This window comes from Pipra filicauda, unplaced genomic scaffold (genome assembly GCF_003945595.2).
Source record: "Pipra filicauda isolate LSUMZ 115617 unplaced genomic scaffold, ASM394559v2 scaffold234_size1211729_pilon, whole genome shotgun sequence".
In the NCBI taxonomy this organism is placed as follows: domain Eukaryota; kingdom Metazoa; phylum Chordata; class Aves; order Passeriformes; family Pipridae; genus Pipra; species Pipra filicauda.
In genome coordinates, this window is record NW_024104348.1 from 672,614 (window position 1) to 696,627 (window position 24,014).

Sequence of the window (24,014 nt, forward strand, 5' to 3'; positions counted from 1 at the left end):
TCTCATAGTACAAAAACGAGGAAGAAAGGAAAACATGTGCAAAAATTTACTACCCTACTGAGTAAGGACCAGATTCCAAGAGAAGCTGAATACCTGCAGTTTCTCCTGAAGAAAATTTGTTTTAGAATCAGATGGGAGAAAGGAGGGGAGGGAAGTTGGAAGGAAAGAAGTCTGTTGTAATTGGTGTCTAGAAACCCCCACAGAGAGGATTAAGAAAGAAACTATGCTGTCTGGGAAGACGTAGGTATTTGTGTTATTCTGCATATATACAGAACTGCTAGAGAAGTCTGTGCTGTATGGAAACTAGCCCTAGCTTTTTGAATGTTGAGATGTGCCACTATCTGCTGACGGTACTTCTTTTAAGCAGAACTTTATATATTTTACCATGCAGTGGGGTGTCTAATGTGCTTTGTCGTTTTGTATGTGTACCAGTGTCCTATGTGGAAGGGAATCACAGTCACTTTCTATGGTATATAATGTGAAGCTCGTACCTCAAACCAAAGGAAGTCACTTTGTCAGCAGAAGCCCAAAACTCTGCTCTGTGTTATCAAGTTATTTGTGAATTGTAAGCCACTGAGTTTTGATATATTTTTCATTCAGTCCTTAATGCACACTGTGCTTACACTGTAGCTCACTGCACCCTTCCTCATTTTCTGCCACTTACCTGTATAACTCAGTGAATGGTAGGTACATGCAGAGGCTGTTGCAGCATGCCTCATCCTCTAGCATTTCTCTGTGTTCAGCCCAGTGACATTTGCAGAGTGAGAATGGAGAGACCCAGACAGATGCTTCCAGTCCTTTGTTTCTACATTGGAAGCTGAGGTTCTCCTTTGGGAGAATTCTGCTTTGGGAGAATTGGTTGATTCATCCCAATGATTGAGGTTTGTTAGTACCTAGAATCAAACAAGCACCTAGCCTCTGTGACATTTCACAGAATCACAAAATGGATAAGATTGGTGAGGTCATCACTGCCTAAGTAGGGTTATCCTAGAGCACATTGCACAGGGTTGTGTCCGGATGGTTATGGAATATCTCCAACGAGGGAGACTCTATAAACTCTCTGGGCAACCTGTTCCAGTGTGCAGTCACCCACACAGCAAAGAAGTTCTTCCTCACATTCAGGAGGAAGTTCCTGTGCATCAGTTTCTGCTTGTTGCCTCATGTCCTATTTCTTGGCACCACCGTGAAGAGCCTGGCTCATTCCTCTTAATACCCTCCCTGCAGATACTTATAGACATTGGTAAGGTCCCCTCTCTCAGACAACTCTTATAGGTGCTAAACAGTCCCATCTTCCTCAGCCTTTCCTCTGTTGGACTCACAGCAGCAGCCCCTTGTCTCTCTCTTGTTTTGAGGAGCCCAGAACTGGACAAAGCACTCCAGATGCGCCTCACTGGGGCTGAGTAGAGGGAGAGCATTGGAGGTAGAACACAAGTAAGCACATACGCTTTAACTTGAGGCGGGGTTGCCGCGAACAGCAGGAGACGCTACATAGTAACATGAACTTCAACAGTGTCAAGACAGACTGGCCAAGGATCAGTCCTGTACGGCCAATCTGTCCCTCCTGACCTGAACCTGGCAGGGGCAGGGGCGGGGGCCGGGGCTTGGGCAGGGGCTGGGGCAGGCGCAATTGCAGCCACGCTCGAGATCCCCAGAGGGCGCCCGGCCGCAACCTTGATGCTGCGGCGAGGGAAGACCCACTTGGAAAACCCCCCTCTGGAAGAGACCGGGTGGGGGAGCGGGAGGGAGCCCGAGCAGCACAGCCCGGCATCGCGGAGGGAACCCGGTGCCGCCCAGGGGCCCGCCCAGCCGAGCGGCTGCGAGGGGCGGGCGGCGGAGGGGAGGCAGCCTGAGGCGGCGGGGGACGAGGGAGCCGACGGGGCTGTGCGGGAGAGAGGATGGCGATGGCCGCGGAAGTGACAGGAGTGGCTGGAGCCGCCCCGGAGCGCGGGGTCTCGCAGCGCCCCCACCCCCTTTTGCCGTCTCTGGGCCTCTGCGAAGGAAAGCAGGTCGGGGGGGGCGGAGAGAGAATGGAGGAGGGGCACGGCGAAGAGGGGAGGGAGGCAGGGGGGAGAGAAAGAGAGAGAGGGAGAGAGAGAGAGAGAGAGGAGCCCGGAGAAAGGGACAAGGCATATCCTGGGAAGAGAGAGGAAGAGAGACTCCTGCAGGAGGGAGATCCTGGGCGGGGAGAGGACGTTCCCGGAGAAGGGCTTGGAGAGTAGCGCAAGTATCGGGACTGCTGGCGAGCATCCGACTTGTTGAAAGGCATCGACCGAGAGCCAGAGGCTGTGCCTGGGGCCGGGGGACAAAGCGGCGGAGCTTGCGCTGGCCCGTCGGGATGGTGCAACTCGCGCGATGAAAAATGGTCTTTGTCCAACTTTTCTGATGCCGGGAGGCCGGTCGGCACGGCTCTATCGGGAAGGGCTCCTGCGAAAACTGCTCGAGTAATGCTGGGAAGTGAAAGGGGTGTTGCTGGAGTCCTGCACAAGGTACCGTGGCGGACGATCGGGCCGGCGGGGACGGGCATTGTGAGCCCGACCGGAGCGGGCCGTGGTCGCGGGTACACTCTCCGGTCTCTGCCATCCGAGGGAGGGGCAGACACAGAACAAACGAGTACTACTTCGAGAGGGATTAAAACTCCTCAGATTGTGTGGGGTTTTTTCTCCTCTTCTGGTGTATGCTGTTGAAAGGCTGCGTTACTGTGACCCTCCCCCAAGCGCACCTCTGCTGTCAGGTGCCGTCTGTGGGCACGGAGAGGACAGATGTGGGGAATCGGGTCGGCTTCTCTGCTCACGGAAATTACTATCACACGCAGACACGTTCCACAGATGCATGGTGCTTTTGGTGTGCTCCCATGCCCGTTGTTTCCCTCTCCCTCTAGCTCTCTGAAGAGCCATAAGGAATTGCTGCCTTTGAAGTCTCTGAAGTAGGGCTGGATGGATGCTGGTGTAGGTTCCCGATTCTCATGGTTGTGTGGCCTTGTCTGTGGGTAGGGTTGTTCAGTGCTCTTTTGGGGGACAGATGGCTGTATGAGTGCTTGTGGCAGAGAAAAACCATGTTAACCTATTTTTCAAGGAGATGATGCAAGTTACTACTACTCAAGCTAAATAAATCTGTGAATGTGGGAGGGGCTGTTGTGATGGGTAATTTTAAATTTGCCTTTTGTGGATCTACTGAGATGATTTCACTTACTCTGAAATTTCTCTTGCAATTACACTCACTCGGTTGGGAAGAAGGGTGAATATCACCTGCCTCTCCTACAAGTTCTAAAAGTCAGAGTAAAGACGTGGAAGCAAATGTCCCAAGGGTCATCCATCACTATCAGAGTACCAAGTTATGCAGTTTCATGAGGAATGAGAGTGAGAGGGCAAATGGAAACAACAAAGTCAAGCAGAGTTGCTGCCACCAGATGCATCTGATACAGAAACACATTTGCAGCTTCAGTTGGGATGGAGGGAGGCTCCCTTTTTCCTTGTTATGTAGGTTCTAATCACAAACATGAAACTGGATGTGGGTGCACTTCTTGTTTAGTCACAGCTGATCCACCTGCCCTAAGCCATTAATACAAGATTTATTGACTATTTTTAGTTATTTTTTTATTCCCAGTTTGAAATAATTCCAGTGCTGAGGTTCCTTTGGGAGAAGGAAGTGAAAAGATAATCCACAATCTAATAATCCTTTTCCATTGATGTTACCCCATCTCGGTGCTGAAAGAAAATACTGTCTGTTTCTGTCTAGAAGTTCATTCCATAAATTCAACACCTTGCCACTACTTCAGTTTATTTTGCTAGTGTTTTTCCAGGCTTCAGATAACTGCATGTAATTGCATCCTTTCCTTTCTTTACTGCCTTTTCCATGTATGTTGTCTTAGCCTAAATATTTTTTTCCTGTCTTCTGAGTTCCCTCCTATTTGACTTTCTTGCACTTACACTGAGCTGCTCAGAATTGTTTACATGGCCATGTATTTTGAAAGACCATTACTGTGGGATGTTGGAGATTGTATGAACTAGGATTGTATCTCTCTCTAATTTAACCACAGAAACCCTGCAGAAGGGCATGTCTTCTTGCATTGTTCTGAGGTTCTCAGCTCTTCCAAGCTGTTATCTGTGGCAAGAACAGCTTGGGTTATAGAGACTTTTTGGAGAGGGTTGTGGGAGCAATGCCTCCTGTCTTTTTTTTTGCCCAAGGCCGTTACTCTCTTCTCCTTCCGTATTTTACTTGCGGGCTGACCAATGACACAGTGTAAATCCTTTTTTGGGGGAAGGGAGGTGGTGGCTCCAAGGAGACAGCTGCTTATTCTTCAGTACGCTCCCATAGGCTTCCAGCAGATGTGTCCGACAAGGGAGCTGATCCCTCAGTCCATTGAGAATTGTCTTCTTTATGCCTGTACAAATTCACATCCCTCTTTGTGCCCTTTGATATTGTATTTGCCATATGCAGAGAATCATGTAAGAGATAAGTATAATTTCTCACCCCTTATCTTGTGTGCCTCCATTAAGATAAAATGGTTTTGTGGTCAACTCTCCTTCCCTGGATACCTGCACAGTTACAAAATTTATGCATGCTTTTCCTCTGGCTTCAGGAATGCTCCCCTTTATAGATCCACTCTCCCTAATACTTTCTTTCCTTGTGTTTCATTCATTATCCCTCAGCAGTGCAGAGGTTATCCTAAAGTCCCTACAGATGACTACAAAGTACTTTTGGAGCACATTTAAGGTTGCAAAGTTTATTTTTAATTCTTATTTCTGTGGCCACATTGCACATGTTTACTGCACACACAAACAGTAGAATATGGAAGAAGTACAAAGTGGTGTGTATGGTCAAGTTAGAGCTTTATAGTGCGGTTTAGCCACCAAAAGAAAAGGTCAGTATCCCCCAAAAAGGGTGCTATCATGAAAATGTGTTTATTAAGAATGTTCCAGATTGGCTGTTCTTGGTCATAAACATGTAATTCTTTTTTTCCAGAAGCTAAAAGACTAATTTCTGTGAAAAGCTGATTAAAACTTTATGGGGAAACTGATCAACCTCGTATAAATATTGTAATTATTTTGTCATTTTTTTCTTAAACCTGCTTTAATATTATATTAGTGTTATATCTTACTGTTTAAAAAAAATAAAAAATTATGTTTTGTTAGAGAGTTTTGTATCATCTTAAAGCAATAGAGTTAAAGTATTTCTTCCAGCTACTGACTCCACACATTCAGTGGTTTTCCAACTCTTTGCAACCTTAATAATTTAGCTTCTGTGTGTTAAGTCTTGGGCTGAGCATGACTTGGGCCAAACATCCCTCTTCTCCCCATATTTGCTCTTTTTGGCAACCATGCGGTGTCATAGACTTCTGCAGTGTGCACAAGTTTAGCATTATTATTCTGTAAATAATTCTGTAGATGTTGCACAGCAACAAACTAGCTCTCTGTCTCCAGTGTTGTCTGTGTTGTGTAAACAGACCCCCAAAAGGATAAAAACTCCTTAATTACTCATGTCATCCATGGCACTCTAACATGTGACCAGCAAATCCGAGTAAGAAAATTCCATTTCATGTTGTCACTCTTTTCACCTTCACAAGGAGCTTCAAACTTAACAAAGTACACTACACTAGTACTTTGTTCTTAGAGGCATGTTGTGCTTTCAAGAAATATTCCTCTGCCACCAGGAGTAGAATTTTATTTGAAGTGTACTGTTAACATATGTTGTATTTAAAAAAAATTAAGAACTGTGTTCTTTATGGAGGTACTGACCCACTGAAGGCACTGTATTGCCTCTTAAAAAGTCACTATGGCTGATGCTTCTGTCACAGAAGTCCTACTTGAAGATTGTTCTTGAGACCACTTCTGAAAAAAGCTCTTCTAGTCACTGGTTTCAGTTTTCCATGCCTTCAGAGGCCCCTGTGCATTCTGCTACTCAGGCTTGCTTGTCAAGAAAATTTTTGTTCGAATGTTTCACATGCACACCCCCACTCCCATATGCACGTGTGCATGCGCATGCTCATATGTGCACACAGCAATGGGTAAAGAGGAGAGAAAAAGTGCTGTCCTGGAAAGAGAGAAGATGCTGGATACAATAAGAACACAGCCTATCCCATTTGAAAACTATAGCCTTACATATAAAGGCTGAGTCCTTAAGGTCTTGATTCACCTTAGGATGGAAATTCTCGCCAGCCCAGACCTGCATATTGAAACATATATGACTTCATTTTTAGAGAGGCTTTTTTTTTCTGTCTACTTAAGCTTGCCAAGTAAATGATTCCTCTGCTGATTCTGCAGTTTCCAAGTGCAGTTTTTTGCTCTGTGCCATGTCTCTGGAAAATATCCAGTGTGTCTAAATCATGTAATTAAACCCTAGAAGCTGGAGACTGAGGACTACTGACTCTTTGTAACATTTCTGTTTTAGCATACTGATGTTTCTTCAAGTTACTGTAAAGCTTTCAAAGCTCCCTAGATGACCTGATCTCTCTCCCACTTACTGCAAAACACTCACATGATATGAATCTGTTTGGCCCAGCTGACCACTTCAGAGGCAGTGTGTAGGATACAGACGCCTGTGTGGAGGCCTTTAGCATCAGGCTTACCACAGGTTCTCTCAGATCCTGAGGATGTCTACAAATGGAAGCAAAGTTCCTTGGCAGAACTCTCTTATCTTCCTAACTATTCTTTAGAAAGAGAGTGGGATGTCACAAGAGGGACAGTATTGTGGAGATTTCTGGGCAGGTTTTGAATAATTTCAATTTGGAAGTTGAAATTGGACTGTTTATATAACTGTTTGAATTTCCAAATGTTAAGTTTCACTCACAGCTAGGATCAATTTGATTCCAGTACACAGAATCTGGAATGCTTTCTGCACCAGGAAGATGTTTGAAATTATTCCTGCTTGGGTTTGAGCCAGGAAGAAGCTGCTGGAAGCACAGCTGGATTGGGATGTTTGCCTGCAGTTGTCTCCCAGATGGTCTCTTCCCTTGCTAATGTCAGTAGGCTTTCAGCTGGTGCCAGCAGCAAGAGAATGTGAATATGTACTGACATTTTCACTTTTCAGTGAGTTTGCTAATCCCGGGTGGTGCATGAGTTCTTCATAAGGGGGGTACCATACCAGCAGTTACCACTGCCATCACTATGGTATCAGGAGTGGAAGAGTTCTGTTGAGGAATGTTCATTTTATTACGAATGCAGAGAGGATCTTAGTAGCCTTCTCCTCTTCCAGTATCTAGGCATGTTAGAAATACATAAAGGAGCACTACAAGATGATTTGAGAACAAATTCTGGTGACTTGACTATAAGTCAGTGGTCTCTTAAAATCTAGGAGAGAGATAGATTCTTGACAGAGGGAATTTTCTTAGTTTGCATGTGCCTTGGTGGTGTGTTCTGCTGGGACACGTATGTGGAGTCAGGTGCTGAAGAGTAATTAGTTTTCATTTTGAGCCTTACTGTAGCTACCTTCTTGCTCAGGGCCCCTGGCTGACTACCAGAAACACATTTAGTGAAATAACGTAAGAGGAATGATGCATGATTTGTGCTCCTTGTTTTAGTCAAAAGTCCTCTTAACTCTGACTGGAAGAATTGTGTTGACAGTTGTGTGTTTCTCATGGATAATTTTACCAGTCTGGAATTAGAAGGGACTCTAGGTGGTCTCAGGAAGCTGCAGGTTCTTGCAAGCACTAAGCACTAACTTTGGGTAGAAGATGGAGGGCCATGAAGGGAGGGCCATCCCAGGGGAAGCCAAGAAGAAGGCTGGAGCACTTGTTCTATGAAGACAGCCTGAGAAAGCTCAGATTGTTCAGATGGAGAAGAGAAGGCTCTGGAGAGTCATTATTGTGGCCTTCCAGTACCTAAAAGAGATACAAGGGAGCTGGAGAGGGACTTTTGACCAGGATATGTAAGGCTTTAAACTGAAGGAGGATAGGTTTGGGTTAGATATTAGGAATAAATTCTTTACTCAGAGAGTGGTGAGGCACTGGAACAGCTTGCCCGGAGAAGCTGTGGATGCCCCATCCCTGGAAGTGTTTAAGGCGAGGCTGGATGGGGCTTTCAGCAACCTGGTCCAGTGGAAGGTGTCCCTGCCCATGGGAGGGGGGTTGGAACTAGATGATCTTTAAGGTCTCTTTCAACCCAAACCATTCCATGATTCTATGATTCTATGAAATCAAATTAGTAAATAAATCACTGTTAACTGAAGAGAATAACTTAAAAATTGTTTCCTAAGTAGATTCTTTTGATTATGCCTAATGAATTACCCCCAAAAGAGTGTGTGTGATGACAGAGTGTAAGGAAAGCAAATATGACTTTGGAAACAGATTAAAAATAAAAATGATCAATTCTTTAAAATAATTACACTAAAATAAGTCTTATTCTGTCTGATAAATTAACACCTACTGGACAACCATAATTGAAATGGTTATAAAAGACTTGTTGGTTTGTTATACCTGTCTTGCTTCTCTTAGCTGGTGGTCTGTACCAGCCCACTGTATCTAACAGCGTTATAAAGAGTTATGTGTATAGAACTCAGAGTTGGAAAGGGTAACTTGCCCTAAAAGCTCAGAAAGTTATTTTAAAATGGTGATGATTCTTTTGAAAACAGCTTAGTTCCCCATCCTCCAGATCATAGCAGGTCAGCCTGGTGTTTTCTACTGTATTTTCTTTAGTGTCTCTGAACCTGTGGTGTTGAAATTGGACAATCCCTGATGTAAATGCACATAGTCTATTTGTATTTGATTGTGCGAATTTCTCTGTCACAGCGCTGATGAGCTGGGAGCTCAGTGAAGACCAACAGAAGTGATCAGGAGACTATATGGAATTTTTAAAATGCTATTAAAAAGAACTAGCTTAATGATGACTGAAAAGGGATTGCTCTGGAGTGGTTATAGTACTTGGGAGACTATTGACAGGATCCTAGACAACACAGCCGAAGTAAAAGGGATGGTTCAAGTTGCCCAAAGTAGATAATTTCAGGTTCAGTATTAGGGTATGTTTTCTTCCAGCAAAGGTCCAAGTAGATTGTAGAAAGTCATGGAAGTCCTATTGCTGATGTCATTAAAAAAAATAACTAGGAAAGCTTAAAGAAATATACAGACAAAAATCCTACAGTTGACTGGGACTGTAGGCCAGATGTTGTCTAGATAAAGATATCTGCCCCACTCTTTTCATTTCTATTATTACAGTCTCACCAGCAAGTGGGGGAAGGAGTGTCTTCCTGACAGAAAATACATCTTGGATCTGCTGTGTTACAACCAAGACTGGTTGGTGTCCAAAGAAAGGAAGTGGTGTATTGTACTCGCTCCGTTTTAAATGTAATCCTTTGTTTTTGAGGTTGGACATGGTTGTAACAAGAGCAGTGAGCCCCAGCATCCACACTGAAGTATAAATAAGCCTTTGAGACGCAGAGAAGGCAGGATGAACTCTGAGATTTATGTGTTATTGCTTTCATCTCTATCACGAAAAATAATACAAACATGCGTTAGAAAGAGATGCTATGAGCCTGAAATATCTTTCTACTATAACCTGCTTGGCCTTCCCATTTCCTCTTAAGACTATTTCTGTTCTGCTGAAGTATTAGTGGTACATAATGTTCCCATTTCCTGAGGGTGGAAACATCGAACTGGAAATGCAGGATGGAGGAGGAGGGAAGGACCTGAGAATGAAATTGGCTGCTCTTCAGGCTCTGCCAGTGGCAAGTTCAAATTTTTGGTGGGGCTCTAACCTGCTTTTGCTACACATGGGCTCCTTGTGATGCTTCACTGAACTCAGGTAATTGTTCCAAACAGTCATTCCTGTTCAGGTCATCTCTTGCTTCTTTGCAACCTCAATCTCACTTCTTTTCTTCAAGCTACCATTTCTGCTTTGTTTCTCTCTCGATTGTCTTGTAGACGAGAGCCAATTTTGGGCAACCCAATTTCGAAAACCAAAGTGAGAGCCTGGTCTAAGCATTGAACTAGCATGAATCATTAAATAAATATCTAGACGTTGTTGACAAAATTTAAAAGAAACTTAGTGTTAAAGACCAGGTGAGATGTTTCTGAAGTTCAACAGGACCCTTGTAGTGTCTGTTCTTGTTGCTCAGTTCAATCCTTTTAACAATGAGACCATGGTAGGATGAGGAGAAGCAACTGAGCATTATGGATTTGGAGACTGAAACTGAAGAGAGCAAAACTGAAGAAACTGTCTATTTTCTCAAAGTTTTTCCAAAATTAGTTTTAAGTCTCATAGTCCCTTTCTCTGTGTTCTTACTGTGCCTTGAGAGATTGCTGCCAAGGTACCTCCCTAGTTGCTTGTTACTGCAGAGTTCAGTAATGCCTCCTGCAAAAATGGTTGTAGACAGACCGCGGTTAGTGTTGGTGTACAGCTCTGGGGAGTTCTGACTGGGGCAGTGTAGGATTATTTTGTAGTGTTTCAGAGCCTAATGGGAGCAGGAGACTCAAACTAATAGTAGAACAGACAGAATTCCCGTCTAGGCAAACCGTGGTCATATAGAGATGAAAACTGTGTGGTAGAACTCTTCTCTGAGCCATTTTCTCTCTCCTTCACAGCTTCCTAGTTTTGTGCTGCATTTCCACATCAAACGTTCTAATTTATGTGTTGGAGCTAGGGCTTGTGTATTGTATAGCCTGTTGGTGCAGTTAGTAAAACGTAAGGGGATCAGCTTGACTGAAGATAGTTTTTTATTCCCACTTCCATTCAGGGAATATGTTATGTTATAGGCCTCTGTTAGGGCAACCTTATGAACTCAAAACCTGGCATTTGCAATTTTGTGAGGGTGTGACTGAATGGAGGCTACCTAGTAAACAACTGCATGCAGTGGGACTGAGAAGGTTTGGACAGCAAGATAAAGGCAGTTCACAAGTCAGTAAAGTGATTATGCTTCGGCGCTTTTCTGCCTTGTTGTTTTACAAAGAAGTAGTCTTGCTTCTCTTAACAGGTATAAAAGCAATGATGAGAAATAATGCTACTAATTAAATAGTTCTAAAAGTAGCCTCTATCTGCAAAAGCATGAAGCCAACAATTTGTGAACCAAGCTCTATGACAGCCCAAGGCTGTGAAACTGATTAAAATGGAAAAAGGTAGTTTTAATTAACCCTTAAATTATGAAGCACATTCTCTGAAAACCCAAGTTGCCTCATTGAAGCCAGAAAGGAGGTTAATAAAAAGAGCTGCACTTAAATTAAGATGCTTTAATATTATTAGTTCTTTCTGTAATCTGTTTTGAAATGATAGTTTCTCTCATGGAATGAAAGGCAATTTCAAAATGCTGGGAATTCCCATGGAAGAGGAACATTATCTTTGAACTGGCTGTCATTGCTGCCACTATCTCCCCATATACAACATAGCCTTGGATACTGTTAATGCGAAGAGATTTGCTAAATATTTCTTACTGTAAAACCCTTATGAAGGAAAAAGCAGAGAAGAGGACAGTAAGCATATTTTTACAAAAAATGAAGATTCTTTACTGCAGCTGAAGAAAATATTAATCCTTACTAAAGGACTTTGCAAATTGGTCCACAAAGAACAGTTTAAGAAAACTATTTTTGGTTTGTTGGGGTTTTTTCCCTTCATTGTGTCTTTTAAATGTTTGTGCATAGATCTTGATTCATATATTTCTAGACATACCATGTAAGGCTGCATTCTTAATTTAAAATGGGAAACAGCATTAGTATAAAACATTCCTTTTCTTAAGCTTATCCATATCTTAGTTTTGCAAGCCCCTCTTACTTTTCCCCTGCTCAACCCTGCAGGCCCATGATTTCTTTTCCAGCATCCTGACAGTGCCTTAAAGGCTCTTTTGCAGCTCTGTGTTTGGTTTGTCTGTGCAGATTTGCAGATGCAATAGCAGACTTGTTCAGCAAATGTCAAGGTTATTTGTCTGATTTGTGGCGTTGCTTGTCTGGCCATTGCAAACACTGTGCTTGAGTTCTTTATCACTTTCCATCCATCTGCAATCAGAACTTGGTATATAATAACTTAAATTTCACTTGAAAAAGAAGCACTATCAGCATTGCTGTGTAGATGAGAAAATGATTTTAGGGACATACTCTTTACGTCACTGTCATGGTTTAACCCCAGCTGGCAACTAAGTACTGCACAGCTGCTTGCTTGCTCCCCACCCCCCAGCGCGATGGGGAAGAGAATTGGAAAAAGGTAAAACCCATGGATTTAGATAAAAACATTAGGAACAGTTTAATAATTAGAATAAAATAATAACAGTAATAATGGTGATGATGACCATGATGATGAAGAAGAGAAGGAGAGGGGGAGAGAGGCATAAAATCCAAGAAAAAGAAGTGATGTACAATACGCTCACCACCCGCTGACCAATGCCCAGCCTGTCCCTGAGTAGTGATCGGTGGCTCCCAGCCAACTCTCCCCTGTTTATACACTGAACATGATGTTCCATGGTATGGAATATCCCTTTGGCCAGTTCGGGTCAGCTGTCCTGGCCATGCTCCCTCCCAGTTTCTTGTGCATCTCCCCGCTGGCAGAGCATGGGAAATTGAAAAGTTCTTGATTTAGAGTAAGCTCTACTTAGCAACAACTAAAATATCTGTGTTATTAACAGTATTCTCATACTGAATCCAAAACACAGCTCTGTGCCAGCTACTAAGAAGAAATTTAACTCTATCCCAGCTGAAACCGGGACAGTCACACATTCTTTGTTTAAAAACTGTTTGTGAAAGTTTCATTTCCTTTCCCTTTTTTAATGTCAAAATAGTATGCATCTTTTTCCTTGTTGTTTTCAAACTTGTTCTGTCATAAAATTTGAAATTTGAAGTGTTTGTTTAAACTTAGTTATTGCCAGTTATACCAGAAAAGGAAATATCACTTTTCAAAGGATTTTTACTACCACAGATTATTTTTACCTAGAAGTTAATAATGTGGTGATCTTCAGATACTTAAGTCTAGTACCGTAATCATAAAATCCTGTGCTTAGAATGCAACATTTTACACAGTGCTTGAGAAAGGTTTGCTGCTGTGCCCTAGAGCTTGTGAATTGCGCATTTTTTTATCTCTGAAGCCTTATGTCGTCCTTTTTTCTTTCTTACAAAGGTAAGTCATACTTGACGTTGAAAACACCATGTTTATTTCCACACAGATGAAAGTGCATTGCAAGGATCTGTGCACAGTTATACTGAGAGAAGTATCCTGAGAAATTAGAGTAAAATTGATAACAGCTCAGTGAAACTCTACCCAGCAGGTACAGTTGTCATCTTCTCTTTCAATCAAGGAAGAGAAATGTGATGGACAGCTGCTAATTCTTTTCCTCCCTCTTCTTTGCGTAGTCTCCTTTATTTACTGTATGGAAATAAAAAGGGAGTGATTTCTGTATCACTCCAATTCCTGTTATTTTTTAGGAGAGTTTCTGTCAGGAAAGTGATGGATAACAAACACAACAATTAGTTTCTTGACATATTTTATTCTTTAATGTTATTAATATTCTAGAGCTGGAATTTTGCTTCTAGGTGTTAATGTTAGAAACTTGAGTATAATGACCAGTGTTTCTTTGAAAAGTACACAACTCTCTATAAATTGTCAATGAAGTGAAATCTTGTGAGTTGGGAAGAGATTTTATTCAGGAACTTAGTTGTACTTAATATACATATAATTTAAGTATCTAATAGATGGAAGGAAGATTCTGTATCTTTAATTTGAATATTTTTTCTAATTGCTATAATTTCAAGAGATCAGTGTCCATCTTTGTTGGGCATAGCAGAAACATAATGTGAAGTCATTGAGAGAGTCTATGGAAACACAGGGCAGCTGTGAATGAATTTTGGTTAGGAAGAAAGACTAGAGTCACAAGCAATGCTGCGAGCCTACTCCAGCCAAGTATGTGTTGTGGCAGAGAAATGAGATTTGAGGGAAAGCATGGTAGTTATCTAAAGAAATGCAAATGTGGCCACCTGTGTGAGTTGGAAGGCAGCACGGAGGCTCAGAATCTCCCCAGATACCTTTAGGCTGCACCTAGGGAGTCATCTGGAGGGAGCTGTTCAGCTGTCCATAGCTCCCTTTTTTTAATTAGTGCAGGTCTTAGTTACCTACTGAATATGATTCAGCTGAGTCCACTGACTGTAGAGGTCATTTGAGTGATTATGCTTCTAATTTGGGTTCCCTATTTGAGCCTCAAGGGTTTAATAAAAATTCATGAAAAGAAGTGTCTCTTACTTCCCTTTAAGAGGAAACTTTCCCTATGGAAGTTCTTAATTTGGATCCCACTAGGAAATGTATAATCAGAGCATGGAAGATCAGCTTCAAGCCTCCTGGTGTTTCCATGGTAAACAAGGAAATAAATGCTTTTCTTTGGAGAACATTCAAAATTAACCTTTGGATTGTCATTGTAAACTTAAGAAATCCCAAAAGACACAGCTCTATTTAGATAATCTGTAGGAAGCAAATGATCAAGCCAACTAGAGGAAATATTTTATGAAGTACACTGTTGAAGAAGAATTTCTTTAAGCTTAGTTATATATTTCACCTTGAGCCTTTCTCTCAAAATTACATTAATAAACTGAACAGACCATAAAAAATCCACAAGGATTTTGTTACCAATTCTGCTTTCCTCTCAGATATTTTTAAAGTATTTTGCAGTAATTAAAAATAATCTCAAATAGTAACATAAAATAAAAGGATATACAGCAACTATCAAGATGATTTATTTATTTAATTGAACATTTCTCTGTGCTGCTATATATGTCCCAGTGATAGATTTTTTTGAAGAAAACACATTAACTTCATAATATTAAATCCCAGAGCAATAAATTATGTGTTGCTCTCTCCCCATTCATTTCCTGTTTGGGCTGTAGAAAGATTTCTGTGAATAGCAGTTATTGTAATTATTGTCTGAGGAAGAAGGTAGGCAGTATTATGTAATGCTCAAAGTGTTGGACAGGCATTGAATGACAGCTTTTCACAACAGCATTGTGAGATTTAGCCTCCTGAGATGTGTGACCATAGCTGCAAGGGTATCTCAGTGGCAAAGGAGCAATTATAGTGGGAGAACACTGGGGGCAATAAAGGAGGGGGGAAGGCCTCTTTCTTGATGTATAACACTGTCATGGTTCCCTATTTATCATGAATGAGAAGTATTAATTCCACTTTCTATACACAGATTCAATGTGATGAATCTGTGTGCAGCACAAATCAATTGGAATAGTAGTTTATTGACTCTCCCAGATGTTGTGCTCATTTATCTTCTTAATGCTTCTTACTCAGAGATAATATTAAGCTAATATGAGTCACAGGAGGGAAGACTGTGCTTGCAAAGGTACAGCATTTTCTCTGCCCCGAAGTATTTTTGAGGTGCATTGTATGAAGAAGTATGACAAATATGGGGGAAATATGTGGAATCGAATGTCGCAGAGGGAAGTTGTACCCATATAATGATTTCTACTGTGAGATAAGCTTAGAGGAGTCAGTTAACAATGAATGAGGAAGAAGCATTGTTCAGTGGGAGGAAACAAGATGATTTGGAAAAGATCTTGGGACAGTTAAGAAGAATTGAAAGCTTAAAAAAAATTGGCATTGTTACTACTTCAACTTCTATTAGTAGAAAAATTTTAAATACATAAAAATACTTTGTTGCACGAGGATATATATATTTCCAAATCTATTGCAAGTTCAAAATAGGGATTGGATAATTTCCTAAAGAGATACTAATGGGCATGTATTGAGGGATATTTTCTAGTAACCCTTGTCTTATATTTGTGAATACTGGAGAAATAGTAGGGGGAGTGGATCACGTAGAGGCCAGGCTTGCAAGCCATCTCCATGTAGCTCTTCCTGGCACTGGTGGCACAGAGTAAACTTGGGTTAGGTGGACATTGGTCTGCTTCAGTGTTAGCTTGTGTTTTGAAATGTAGTTTGCACTAAAGCGTGCAGAATTTTTATTCGCTTGACTGCACATTCAAAAACACAAGTGTTCTTCCAATAAGGAAGGCTGTCGGGAACTCTTGATTAAGAACTGACAATTTTTACATTGTGTTGACATGTCCATTGTTTCCATTTGCCTCCATGCCTCCTGGGAATAAAGTATTTGAACCAATATTAGAGTTGGGATTTTTACAAAGTAGTTCAGGATGGAGCATCCTCTCTGCAGTGGATCGATCTCCTATCAGCTTTTAAGAAACAGAATATTTGAACTGCCCGTAGGTCTTCTGTAGAGATTAGGGCTATGGTACTGATAGTTCTTCTTGACGCCTCTGGTTTGCTCTAATTTCACAAAACTCAAAGAAACAGCTACATTTCATTAATGGAGAAGAAGAATCTGTCAGGCCCTTGTATTTTCTCAAGAGGCTTGTGCAGTGCCTGAACAATCCAAGCTTTTTTCTTAATCCTAAAGGTATGCCTGAATTCCTCTTGCAGAAGCTAGACCAGGTGCATGGTTCAGATGCATGTCTAATGCTGTTTGATGTCAGGTTCTGCACAGGGTATCTGTCAGAGGGGAATAGGGTCAATGTGCATTACTTTCTCATCTGTGACTACATATTGTCTGCATACTAAGCTAGAACATGCTTCAGTGAAGGTCTCTCTAAAGATTTGTGGATAGAATCAAAAGGATTAGAAAACAAGGTATTTTCTTTAAAGCTTAGGTCCAGCAGAACAGAATTAACACAGTTTATATAGTTGTGACTGTCCTTGATCAGTCTCAGAGTGCCATGCAAGCCCAGAAGAAAAAAAAATCTGTCCATTTTAAGGAGAGCCATCTTAGGTTTGTCACGTGTATGACCACCTCCGTCGAGACTCAAGACACATACCATTGGGGTACTCTAAAATAAATGACTACACAGACCTAGGAGCAAATCCGATACCTTTCTAATAAAAGCACATGTACTGATATAAGAGACTTTTGAATTAACGCTGGCCTGTTTAAGCAACACTAGTGCCCATGGCTCTTCAGGTGCTTGAACTTTGAGGGAACCCTTTATTTGCATAAGGAAACTGCCTCAGAGGTACTGACTACGTTAAATACTTTGCCAGAGTTTTGATAGAGCATGGGCACACAGCAGCCCCCTTTGTGAGAGAAATCCCACGAGCTCGGAACTGTAATAATGTCAATTGGTTTATTACATATGGGAGCACTATTGCTATCTGTTCTGTAGCACTGAGCATCATTTGCCTGGAGATTGTACTAAAGTGTTCCCACTTCAAGACTGAGTTCAGAAAAAGTGAGAAATTACAGCACGGGTTCTGTCTGGCAAGAAGAAACAGACCTTAAACAATGCCAGTTAAGCCAGGCATATTATGTTTCACATTCGAGGCTTTCCAGCTGAAATCGTTTGTGTTTGCCGTTTTGGGTATAAGAAGCTTTGAGATGCTAGGCAAGAGCTGTTGAAATAAACAATGGAATAGAGCAAGGGAGATTCTGACTGTATATAAGGAAGAAAAAAATCCCCTATGAAAAAATAATAACAAAAAAAAATCAGTTTAGCGCTGGTACAGATGCCTAAAGAGGCTGAGGAATCTCCATCCTTGGCAATGTTCAAAACTCATCTTGACAAGCTTCCCAAAGAACTCTTCTTCTCTCTGGTTGTTCCACTAAGAAACCAATATTCTTGAAAATACCGGTAATGATTGTATTCATCTCTCTTATTGGGATCTTGAACATAAATTTTGGTAATCCGGGTACAGTGGCACAGAGATAGTGCCAAAGTAAACAGCCATTATAGTACTGGTGAATAATGTAAGCAGATAACCTGGAGACTTCCTACTAAAGCAAAAGTGACTCGTCTTTTCTGACTGCTTGGGATCTTCACAGTTTTATAGAGCTGAATCATTAAAAGACATTGGGATCCTCAGGAGCTGTCATGCTTTTCAGATGTTTTAGGATTTTCAGGACTTCCAAGGAGATTGAGATAATTCCACTACCTAAGGAAATATATGCCTAAAAGTGGTTTAGAATCCTTTATGAAGAGTTAGCGTAAGAGGATTGACAGATGGTACGTGACCAGCAAGTTCATGTAGTTGGAAGAGAGAGAGGATGAGAAGGGGTATTTAAGGAAGTTTTTTTAAGAATCCCGTTGTGACAAGCTGTATTACTTTGCAGTTGGATTTGGGCGAGAATGGGGAATAGTGGATTCCATAGCAAGAAGAAGTAATCTCTCTGAAAGCAGTTTTGGAAAAAGTAAATTGCTAAGAAGGCCATGAAAAGGTGCTTGTGTGGACAAGAGAAGAGGGTGGTTTAAAAGTTGAGATGGTTTGAGGTTTCTGTTTACGTAGTTTGGTGTAGGGAAGAAATAGTAGGAGAACTGAAGAATGAAAGATGAGCGTCTTTGGGTGTAGTCAGATTCTATACACATCAGGTGCTAGGGGGAAGGGCAGGGCAGTGGTTAGCAATTTAGGGGCTTGGTACTCTTTAATTCAGAGAGGCTAGTGCTTCCCTCCTACTCTCCCTTAAATGCTTCCATAATGTTTTCTCTCTCCTTCGTTGTGGAGTAAGCATTTTTCATTGAGGTGTGGAAGAGGCAGAATAAAATAAATAAAAAAATAAAAAGAAAGAAAAAAAAAAGGCAAACTCACCTATTTTTAACTACTAAATCATAACCAGCTTTTTCATTTAACCACAATTTATTTCAGGGAAAAATAAATTCTAGTCTAATCCAAACAACGGCTGTATGATTCCTCATGAAGAGCCACGCAACTTTGCTGGGATACAGAGTTGACCAGAGTAAGCCAAACAGATGTTGTAAGAGAGAGATGCAGGTCAGGAAGGAAGCAGAAAAATCGATTTCCTTGAAGCCAGAAACTGTGTCTGTTTTTGTGTACAAGGGATTTTTTTTAGTTATATCTGTGGTAATTTCAGTACTTTTACCTGAAATTCAGCAGCCAGAGCATATTTGGGTTCTGTCTTCTGCTCTGCCACTCATTAGTTATGTGACATGAGAAAATCTGGGTTGTGAGCCGTCTTCAAACCTTCTGTAAATGAATGCAGTCCCGTTGACTGAAATCAAGGTTGTGTTCAGTTTATTTGACCTCAGTTTCTGCATTTATTTGCCTTCAAAGTGAACGTTTAAAAGTCCCCATCTCTCAGGATTTTACTGGCCTAATAAAAAAGCTTTTAGATATTATAATGTTTCAGATTGACTGGCAGTACAAATGGTGAGTATTTATGTCTCCATATAGAATAGTCATGCAGGCTTGGTTCTGGTGTACCCAGTCTTGATTTTTGTGGCTCAGGCGACAGTCTTCAGCCCTGTTCCAGGAGAACACTGCTATGTGCTTGGATAGTTCTTTCTGTAAAGAAGTGCCTTCTGATCATTCAACCTGAAATTTTCTCCTTTTTACACTTACATGCAGTGGTGTTTTTCTTCTGTGATACATCATGGTGCATGCATTAACTAATATGCAGTACCTGTATATTATTCTATCTTCATTATTCCTCTGTTATACTTAAGTGATTTTATTTTTCTCTTTTATTATAAGTCATGAATCACACGTTTTGCCTCCTGCTGAGGTTTCTTTAGTTTCCTTACATTTTAGTAATGCCCAGAGTTCAACTGTATTTGGTGTTCTAGGTTCTTATTGGGGGCAGTGTAAGAGAGAACTATTCCATCCTGTTCAGCAATTTCTCCCCTTCTCCAGGAAAGCAAATCAAATTGCACTCCACTGCCTTTTTGCATGCTCCCCAGGCTACTTTTTCCTCTGCTAATGCCAAACTTGCTCAAATCCCACATTGCAAGGTTTTCAGATAATTGCACTGAGGCTGCCCCTTTTAATTACAACTCTTCCCTCTGCTGTTTCAGCCAAGTTATTGAGCCATTTCTCTATATTGCCTGAGACATTTTTCTTTCTCCTTAGCTACGCTTCACTGTCTCACTGAAGACATTGAAGTATTTTCAATGCTCTGCGCAAAGAGCACCTGAAGAAACAAAACATACTGGCTTTTTGCATGCAACCTACATATTATTGTGATATTTCTCTGGTGGGCTGAGAATTGGTCAGATGGAGCCAAAATTACCTTGCTTAGCAAAATTATTGTGCTGGATTGATCTCATGCAATGCTAGATTAGACCACATGCTGCTCCTTTTCTGAGATAAGCCTGCGTGTCAGATTCTTAATGCTGGTGGTAGAGTTTTGTTTCAATTTTTTTCCCACTTAAGATGATAAACTTGGACTTTTTCTGCTTTTTCTGGCTGTAACAGTCTCCCTATTTGACCTTAAATATCACAATGTTCACTTCCTCATGTACAACATATCAATGGGAAAAATACTGTCCAGCTTCAGTAATGTGCAGTCGTATGCTTAAAGGGACAAATGCCTACATCTGATACACAGTTACAAGTGTGTCAGCCATGCGGATTTGTGTTGGCAAAAACTCTCCTGTCATAGCTACTGCCCTGCAGAGTCCTGAAAAGGCAAAATGAGACAGAGTTTGAAAAACATGCAGGGGAAATGGAATGCACGCCTTCTAAGATACATTGCTGGAGATGTGAAGGGTCAGAACTTAAGTAGGAGCACAGCCTATACTGTGGTACAGATTAACACTGATGTGGGAACCCACTTTCCTGATGCCATGAATGTCTCAAAATCTGTACGGGCAGTGTGCAGAACACCTGCGACTGACTGTAGTCTTGAGGGCCGGGTTCGTGGTAAATGCTGAGTCTGTGCTACTCTGTTTCACTTGTATCTTGGAAGTATTAAGTGATGGAGTGGATGTATAAAAACTGTCAGTTTTGTATTATTGTGGCCTGATTTCTGTTTCCATCTTCTGTTTTTCCTTAAACAGTATTTCTGTGTGAAGGCCTCTGTGCTTTGATTTGGGAAGATATTAAAACACTCCAAGAAATCTTTGACTGTTTCAAGGGAGTGGTGTGTGTTTGTTAAAGATGGTGGTATTCACAGAGAATCTTCATGGATTCTAATGGTGGCATCAGTGCAAGAAGAGTGGCGGGAATGGGTTGGATCTGGATGGTCTGCTGCTTTCATCTAGTCACCTCACTAGAAGGTAAGAACAGATGCTATATATTGCAACAACTTAATGAAGTTTTCTGTAGAGATTAAAAAAAAGAATAAATAAGAAAAGTGTGCTCTCCAGTATACTTATCCTAGTGCACATGAGCATTGAGGACATGTCTTTCTGTTTGATGGTTGATGACTATCTCTTGAGATGTAAAAGTTTTAGTATTGTTTCTAGTGGGACAGGCAAACCCTTTTATGAAGGACCATTAATGAACATCACTACTAACTGTCTCAGAAATGACAGCCTCAAAGAATAATTTTTTTTCTCAGGAAATAAGCTCCTTGTTTATGCTTTGCATATATTTGATTCTTATGTTCCTGTTCTTGCACCGTGTTTGTTTTGTGAAACAATCTCTGAATGTTTAGGCTGTTCTAGAAGGCAGCATACAGTGGGCTGAAATCAAGTCTTTTTCTCGCATTTGAACAACTTGCCTCAAATAATAGATATGGAGAGAATGTTTTACATTAACAAGAAAAGGCAGTTCACATTCAGCCAGTAGAGGAGAGGAGGGAGAGAGCAGTGAAGGCAGTGTAGGGAAAAGGTGGGCAGAAAAGGAAGGCCAAGAAAACGCTAGAAGAAAGAATAGATGGTAGGAGGGAGGGCGATGAGAGCAGGAGGTAAGATGAAAGCTGTGGAAGAGACTTAGAGAAGGGCAGAGGTATTGTAAACAGTCCTCTTGTTTGTTCCAAGAAATATCCTTGCAGCTACATGTGCTCAATGAACTGTACTGCTTTGTGATGAATGTTCATCTCTTGCATTTCTAAAAGCCTCTGAAAAAGGAGAGGAGGAATCAAAGGAAGACAAGGAAAGACCTAGAGGATAGGAAAAGAGAATAGTGTGAGGTCTAATAAAAAGAGGAAAGCTTGTTAAAGCATCCCTTCTCTTAATAGGAGGGGAGTGGAGTGGGGGAGGAGTTTAGAGACAAAATAATTGATATAAGATTACAATACAAATTCTTAAATCTCTGAAATTCTGTTAATTACTGATTTTAAAATTATCTTACAAAGTACTGTGTAATTCCTTGTGTAACTGGTAAAGGAACTGAGATAGAAAAGGGGGAGAAAATGTTAATTCTCTCTGCAAATATGAAGCAACTCAGTGATGCCTGTAGGAACTGGCATTTTTTTAATTCTGTACTCACTCCTGTAAGTTTGTAGAGATAAAAGAGTTGAGAAAGCACCGTGTGATACAGCTTCACAGATCACGTAGTTAAATTGCTTGGATTAAAATACAACAGTAAAATTTAAAATTTTACCTATGGAGATGAAGTAGTAAAGATTCCCATGAGCTGATTTTTAACTCTCAATTCAGAGTCAGGGGAGTCAGCACCTTCATTGTGACCGTGCTGCATGGTCCTAGGTTTGCACTCCAAAGCTGATTTGCATCTCAGAGGTAAGTATTTTTGTTGTGGTCAAAAGTCAAAGAAAAATTATGCAGTAGGGGAGGAAAGTCTGATGATAACTATGTAGAAAGCTTTACTTTAGTACAGGATTGTCCATAAGGAAGAAAAAAAGCCCATGGCTGATTTGTTGACTCATTATTATATAGAGTAGAAACCTGAACTTCAGGTTTCAGATTTTAGTTGAAAAATATAGGGAATATCCAGTGTGGTCTTTAGTTTTTGTAATGTTTGTTAGAAGTTTTAGATGGTGTCTAAAATATGTCTCACCTCTAACTGAAGAAAATTGAGTGGGAAAATCAGTCAAGGTAATTTTTCTTCCAAGTGTTTCTCAGGCATTTGAGTTAGATTTCACAGTCTGAATGTAAATCACTTTTTTTCCTCAAACTAAACTGTTTGAAATTTTATAAACCTTGCTATAAATAATTTAGAAAAGAAGGAGAAGCTGTAGAGGGGGGAAGAGAAGTAGTCAAACTATTCAAACCATCTTTATATGCAGTATGAAAAGAGCAAATACTTTTTATGCAGAATACTTTTGATAAATGGAAGGCAGCATGCTTTTACAGGACCTAGTCGAACTTCAGACTCCTTCATGACTCAGAAGTAAAGAAATTCTTGTAAGCAACTGAAAATGTTTTTGTTGTTGTTGTTGGGTTTAATGCATAAAAAGGAATCATTAGGCTGAATTTATTTGATACAGCTCTAGTATTTGGACACACTGATTTCAACAGGAATGAGCATGTCTGTGCAAAGTTTTCCAGACATGATTTTCACAGTAGAAAAAAAACCTGCATGGGAAACATGAAGGAAAACTACTTTGCAAACAGAAGACATTTGTAAACTTGTTATTTTAGCTTTATAAAATGAGACAAGATTGCATGAAAGTTTTCATTAAGATTACATTTCCCAATGTTTATGGTTCTGCAAAAGTTTTTGAGGATTTAGTTTGGAGAGCATAATTTTTGAACTACATACTGGGTGAAGTAATGTATTTTTCCCTTTTCTCAAAGACACTTACACAGAAATTTTATTTCTTTGAAAATCTATATATGTATGTAATTGCAATTTATCACTTAACATTTAAGTTAACATTTTAGGTTAACTTTTCTGATTGTAAAAGTTAGTGAAGCATAGAATTTAAGAATGCCTGATAGGCTGCAGTCAAGACAGGTGAGAGCTAGTGATAACTTGTTAATGAAATAGCTCTTACTAGGGCGCTGAGATGAATTTTATGTGGAATATTGGGTTTGCTTTGAATGAGTTATAAATGTTTACAGCTATAAACACAAGCAGAGTTCATTTTGCAGAACTTATGAAATATGTTCCAAAGGAAAGATGTGTTCTGCATGTAAGTGACTGCATTTATTTTACAAGCTCTCCAGCCTGCAGAATGGCTGGACAACTTTTCTAACTATCTTCCAGAAGTGCAAGATAGAGAGAGAAAAATTATTCTGCCTTGGTAGAACCTCTTTGCATTGAAAGTGTCTCCTTGGCAAAAGGGAACATGAAAGAAAAAGTTAGTGAAGTCAGACATTCTTACTTCATTTTTTCCCCTGTCTTTTCTATTAACTGGTTGTCATCTTGGGCTGTTGAAAATAATGTATTGATTGCTTAAATTGGCTTGCCTTTGAAGTGGAGGAAAACTATACTTTCCTCGAAAGGAATTTTCAGAGAAAAAAATACATT

General features: G+C 40.6%; 1 protein-coding gene across 2 annotated transcripts in view; it reads left to right on the forward strand.

Moving 5' to 3' along the window:
* The first annotated feature begins 1,804 nt into the window (after positions 1–1,804).
* Positions 1,805–24,014, forward strand: part of LOC113988477 (ephrin type-B receptor 5) — a 69,413-nt gene continuing 47,203 nt past the window's right edge. Inside the window, exons 1-2 of one of the 2 annotated variants that reach the window (XM_027722128.2) lie at positions 1,805–2,006; positions 20,696–20,914. In XM_027722128.2, the coding sequence (XP_027577929.1) occupies positions 20,821–20,914 (94 nt within the window). In that variant the 5' untranslated portion in view covers positions 1,805–2,006; positions 20,696–20,820. Of the gene's footprint in view, positions 2,007–2,106; positions 2,487–20,695; positions 20,915–24,014 lie in introns of those variants that run through there. The other variant, XM_027722127.2, reaches the window with a different exon arrangement.